This window comes from Enoplosus armatus, chromosome 2 (assembly GCF_043641665.1).
Source record: "Enoplosus armatus isolate fEnoArm2 chromosome 2, fEnoArm2.hap1, whole genome shotgun sequence".
Taxonomy (NCBI): domain Eukaryota; kingdom Metazoa; phylum Chordata; class Actinopteri; order Centrarchiformes; family Enoplosidae; genus Enoplosus; species Enoplosus armatus.
The window spans coordinates 27464870-27470869 of record NC_092181.1 but is presented as its reverse complement, the minus strand read 5'-3'; the positions used below and the strand labels follow the sequence as shown (position 1 = coordinate 27470869).

The 6000-nt window shown below is 45.1% G+C and overlaps 1 protein-coding gene across 2 annotated transcripts in view; it reads left to right on the top strand.

The window, feature by feature from the left end:
- Nucleotides 1-6000, top strand: part of strn (striatin, calmodulin binding protein) — a 33385-nt gene that overhangs the window by 22970 nt on the left and 4415 nt on the right. For both annotated transcript variants that reach the window (XM_070922422.1, XM_070922414.1), the window contains exons 5-10: nt 1085-1255; nt 1392-1527; nt 1784-1946; nt 4292-4405; nt 5593-5736; nt 5848-5984. In XM_070922422.1, coding sequence (XP_070778523.1) covers nt 1085-1255; nt 1392-1527; nt 1784-1946; nt 4292-4405; nt 5593-5736; nt 5848-5984 — 865 coding nt within the window. The remainder of the gene's footprint in view (nt 1-1084; nt 1256-1391; nt 1528-1783; nt 1947-4291; nt 4406-5592; nt 5737-5847; nt 5985-6000) is intronic.

The following is a 6000-nucleotide window of genomic DNA, read 5'->3' as shown; positions in this document are numbered from 1 at the left end:
ATTCAGAGGCTTTTATTTCCTCATTTATTGACATAACATTTAACAAATATATAACATATATAGGAATTATACAGTTTAAGGCTGGGGGAGAGCTATATTTCATATGAATATTTAAGTCTTATTTTTACAGCCTTTGGATTTACAGTAAAAGTCAATGTGACGCCCCCCCATTGTCTTGGAGGCAGTCTATTGGCTGATCATGGGAGGGTCGTCTGCTGATTACGCCTTTCCAACAGCTGACAACTAGCCTCCTGACAAACGAGGAATTGCCGATTGGTATATTGGTGACCTATTTGCTTTTAGTATTTAGCATTAAGGGTAAAGTTTTGGGAGTATCACGCAGGGTTCTGTGTTCTGTTAAACTGGTTGCTTTGGTTTTGTGGAGTTTTGTTTTTGGTGGGTGTCTGAAGGGAGCAGCATAATGTTTTTGACGTCCTATACTATGTAATTAGGCTTTTTATCCATAAATTTGCATGTATGAATATGAAATTGTAAAGAGGCTAAATAACTACATAAAAGATTCATTTCCCCATCTTCAAAAACATAGCTTGGTATAATCAATGAATAAGTTCAAAAGAAACGTTAATATTTGTTAGTCATTAGATCAGGATTAGTTAAGACCCGGGTCTTATTCCATAGCAACAGAACTCTTCCAGTATGAGAATATGGTTCCACTACAGGAACGTGGTCCCTCGTCCTCCTCAATTCATCGTCAATTTAAAATCACACAGCAGCAAAAAAAAACAAGCCAAATATAAAGTGAAATGACTTAAAATCTATAAAAACAAACAAACAATAATTAAAGTAACGTCTTTCTGAGAAAATCTACTTTAATGCGTCTGATGTTCCAGACAGAAGAAGCTCTGCAGAGAACCGTTCTCGGACATGGAACCACCAGATGACCAGTGCTACACTGACCAGTTTCTACTGGTTCACAAAACCAGTGTGGGTCATTATTCCAACAGCATGAAAAGTTGAGAATAAGACGAAATCGAACCTTTTGTAAAAGAAGCGATGATTAACCCTTGACTGCTGCCTGTCCTGAGTGTCCTCTGACTGTCTCTGGTGTCCGTCCCCACCTCAGATACCTGCAGGAGGTTGGATACACAGACACCATCCTGGATGTGAAGTCTCAGAGAGTGAGAGCGCTGCTCGGTCTGACCGGAGACTCAGGAGAGAAACCTTCAGAGAAGAAAGCCGAACCGATGGTCAACGGCACCGAACCGTCCTCGCTGAAGGACAGCGGCATGGTCAGGTACGAGATGAGACCCTAATGATGACAACACTGCATTCGTATTTTACTCCACAGAGTACTGCTGGTTACAGGCGGCCATGTTGGAGGAGACACCAGCCCTCCTGGCTCACGCCTTCTCTTTACTCCTTCCTTCCAGTAAACCCGACACGTCCGACTCGGCCACCGTGTTGGAGGCCTTTAAGTTCATAGAGAGCGCCGCAGCAGAGTTCAGCGACGAGGACGAGGAGGAGGACAGCGAAGGAAGGGACAAGACTATCTTAGACCTGGCTACAGTAAGACACGAACACACTGTGGATTATTACTTTCTTTCAACCGAACAGGATATGAAGTATTCAGATCCTTTATTTCAGTAAAAGTACTAAAATATTCCAGCTGCCTCTGTTCACGTTCTTGAGCTGATGCAAGCTGCTGGAGGGAGACGGCGGTGACCTCGCAGACCATATTTAGGCGCTCTGTTAGCTGAGTCATTTCCTGTCTGATGTTGAGAGACAGATTTTGAATAGTCTTCCTCGTTTTTACAATTAACAGATGGTGAGGAAGAAACAGTCGTCCACTCCTTCTTCCACGACCTCTGACCTCAGCGACGACCCCGACACGGAGGAGGCTCTGAAGGGTTTTGATTTCTTGGCGAGTCCAGACGAGCTGGATGGATCGCCTGAGTCCAGGAGTGGGGAGGACAGCGGAGAGTGGGGTGAGACGAGGGGACACTGTTTCTGGGTTTCAGGTTTCAGTGATCGGGTGGAAACGAAGTCCAGCAGACTTTAAACTAGTAAACATGGATCAACGTGATCATTTGAATTGGACTGTTTTCTTGTTTTAAATACTTTCTTAGAGCTCGCGTCAATGTACCAACAGAGAAGCGTCCTGCTAAGTGTGGACAGCTGATAGTCGGTGGGCAAAATCATGAAAAACCACCAGCAGAAACCGGAAAACTTTGTAGAAATCTCCACAAAGATCTGCCGCCATCCGTAGAATACAAACATGGGGCCGCTCTGCTCCGACACGCTTCCTCTCTATATATAAAACTCTTTACAGAATAAAGTTCCCGGCTGGTGACCTCCTTTTTCTGCTGTTACTTAGCAACACATTCAGTGTCATTCGGCCAATGACAAAGAGGATCCCCACGCAGTCCGTGACTCAACACTTCACAGTCCAGATAGTTGTAAAGGAGTGCTGACTCAGCACACGCTCTCAGTGTCCTTTGTGGATTCCTCTGTTTTCTAAATCTTTTTTATTTTCAGCTATGAAACAATCGTCACTGATAATAAATCCAGCTGCGCACAAACACTTTGGCTGCGTTATGAAACAGATTTGTCATTTCTCCTTGAACCCACGCCACCCCCGCGACCCAACACACCGCTCGCCCCGAGCTACCAGGACGACGATGAGATCCGGTCTTTGTTTCAGCTGCCAGTTATCACGTCAGTCCTGCAGACTCCCCCTCAGTGGGTTCTGCACGATTCTCATCTTTGGACCTGCTCATGTGCCCTTTGACCATCTGCAGGTTCTTTTCATGTGTTTACCCTCCTGAAGTGACTACTACTGACGCCTACTTTTGGTTCTCCCCAAGGGGGGGCTGTCCAGTCCTTGTCAGACCATCTGACACCACCTACAGCACAGGAGAGTAACAGCAGCAACAGTTTAGACCTGCAGATGAAGAAGTGTCGACGTCGCCTCCTGCAGGAAAAGAAAGAAACAGCTGCTGCAAGTTTAACAATTGTGCCACCTGCAGGCAATGAGTGGTACAGCTGCTGTTTTATTTTCTGTGTTTGTGGCTTCGCATTGAGCCACCTCTTAGCAACAACAACATCATAATAAAGAATAAACTCGCCTCCAGCAGATATTAAATACTGCAACAGAAATTCAGCTTGTGGCTGCAAATCACCATAAAAAGAATTTGTGCATTTATTGACCTCATAAGTGTTCAACACTAATTTCTAAATAATTTAAAATTAGAGACAGTGTTCAAGAGTCTCCAGCCATGCTAGCTGCTCTGTGAGGCTGCGCCTCGGCACAGTGCTTTACAAGACTAAAAAAACGGTTGCAGTTGCATCTAGAAACAGCTCTTAAGTAATAACTATTAAACCAATAAACGGGTATTTAAATGATTTCTCCAGTTAATATTCTACATGCTAAACCTACGTAAATAATTTCTCTTTTAGGTTTGATGTTTATTATAGATGTTTGTTTTCATTAAAGGTTTAAAAAACACTCACAAACAGCAGATTTAAGTCACTGCCTGCAGGTGGCGCTAGCATCCAGACAACATCAGCTGTTACTTCTTTAACCTGTAGGGGGCGACACCAACGTGTTCACATCTGCAGGTGGAGCATGTTGGTGGTGGTGATCGGCTGAGCTGCTCTCAGGTCACATTAATGACATCTGGTGGTCTCTGTTGTGGTTTGTCGTGGAACCTCCGTGGATTTAAAGTTTAAAGATCATTAGTGTGAAATGTTGCTTCAGTGTTTTGTGGCGTCTTTGTGAGAAAGTCTCATGTGGTTCATATCGTTTCTCGTTTGGAGCCTTAGTGTCCATGTTCACTAGCAGTGTCTCATTCTGTGTATTTATCAGCAGGAAACACAGATATTTTAGTGATGGACATGGTTAGCCGAGCTTAGCATAAAGACTGGAAGCAGGGGGAAGCTAGGCTAACCACGTCCCGACTCCAGCTCTTTACTGAACGCGCAGACATGAGATCGATATCGATCTTCTCATCTACCCGTCAGAAAGACAGAAGAAGCGTATTTATGTGTTCATGTAAAGCGATATACTTCCATTTCACTTCCAAATCAGCGCTTTAGATCTCTCGTGTGTGCGGCGCCTCGTGGACTCATTCGTAAAGTTTGTCAAAACTACAACAGAACCAGAAGCAGTTGTACATGTCCCTCTAAAACCCCATCCTCGTCATCCCGTCTGCCTCCGTAGGTTTGTCAAAGTATATGTACTGTAGTGTTTCCAGTCACTTACAACAGGTTTCTACCCCACCTTCCTCCTCCTCCTCCTCCTCCTCCTCCACCCCCCCTTGCTGGCCTGTAGAGAAGGAAGAGCAGTCTCCTCTGGGTGAACTGGCCTGGGACGTGGACCAGGGACTGATAGCCCAGCTCAAGGAACAGTACAGGAAGGAACGCAAGGGCAAGAAGGGGGTAAAGAGTAAGTCCTGTACCAGGCCTGAAGTTCATCCTCTCTGCTCACTCTTTTTTTATTTTTGTTCATCTGACTCTCTTTGTGTTTCAGTTTTCTCTCCTCTCAGTCTGTCGGGGCGTCGCTCTGCTGTCAATTAGCGCACGTTTAGTCACGTTATTACTTCTTAAATATACTTTAATGTGTATTTCCACTTGTGTCACACACAGCGGTAAAAGAAATGCATGAGGTGTTGGTGCAGCCTGTCCTGTCCCTGTTTACGTGTTTACAGGACTAACAGTGTCCTCCTCAGGTTCATTATTATTAATGAGACTGACGTTACAGGATCTGACTCTGTTCAGGTGTAAAGTGTCAACAGTAACTTCAGGAGTGCGTCATCCTTTAACTTCTGGAATGTAAAAGTCTTTGTTTGTAACCAGCTCTTTGATATTCACACATCTCCGTATATGTGGCATATTTAGTATTGAGTTTGGTGAGAAGTGAAACCCCCTCAGCAGTCCGTATTGAAGCTGATGAAGCTGACCTTCATCATTCCTTCATCGTTTAGAGTTAAAGGTGTTTATTGTGGGAGTCTTTGTGGACGTCACTCTCTGCGTGTCTCTCTCTCGGCTACATTTTGCTCCTCTTTCTCATCTTCATTGTCTTTTCTTTATATTTTCTACCTTCATGTTGATTTCCTGCACTTTTCCCAGAAGTCCCAGACTTTAAACTTCATTTCTCTGTTGCTAATATCAAATACTCGAACCATTACCGAACCATTAGCTGAAGTATGACGTGGCTTCACTTTGACGCACAGTCATGCAGTTTTCTGATATTGATGAATCATGTTAATATCCAGTAACTATATCAGTCTCTAATGTCCCTGTTTGTTTCCTCGTGTCTTTGTGCTGATGAATGGTGACTTTCTGTCATTCCAGCTGGTCATCAGAGATTCTTCTTCTCTCTGTTTACACTTTGTTTCTCTGGTTTTATTTGCCTTCATCTTTTCTGTCCGATCCTCGGCAGAGCTGCTGCTTTATTTCCATCCTTCATGCTGATTCATTCTTTTTCTCACAATAGGAACTTCACTTTGCTAATGTCTGCTTTTCTTTAGCTGCCAGACTCATGTTTCTGTTTCCTTCTCTGGTTTTTGTCTCCCATCTTCTCTTTCTGCTGTCACTCCCTTCCTCCTCCTCCTCCTCCTCCTCCTCCTTCAGGACCAAACAGGTCTAAGCTCCAGGACATGCTGGCTAACCTGCGGGATGCTGAGGAGCATCCCTCCATGCAGCCGCCGGTGATTCCCCCCTCCCGCCCGAGTGTACCCAGACTCAATGAGCACGAAGTGGGGCGTCCTGAAGACGGTAACCTGCCCTCCTTCTTCTTCTGCACCAACTGAACAACACGTGTCTCATTCAAACACTGAAGGCCCGCCAGGGTTTTATTAACCCAGCTGCCTGTCTTTGTCTCCGTAGAGGCGATGACTTTCCTGCCGTCGTCTGGGAAGTCGTTCATCCTGGGCAGAGTGGACGAGGCGGTTTCTAACGAGCTGGGACTGGGAGAACTGGCCGGACTGACTGTCGCCAACGAGGCTGACAGTCTGGCGTACGACGTGAGTAAAACAAAGC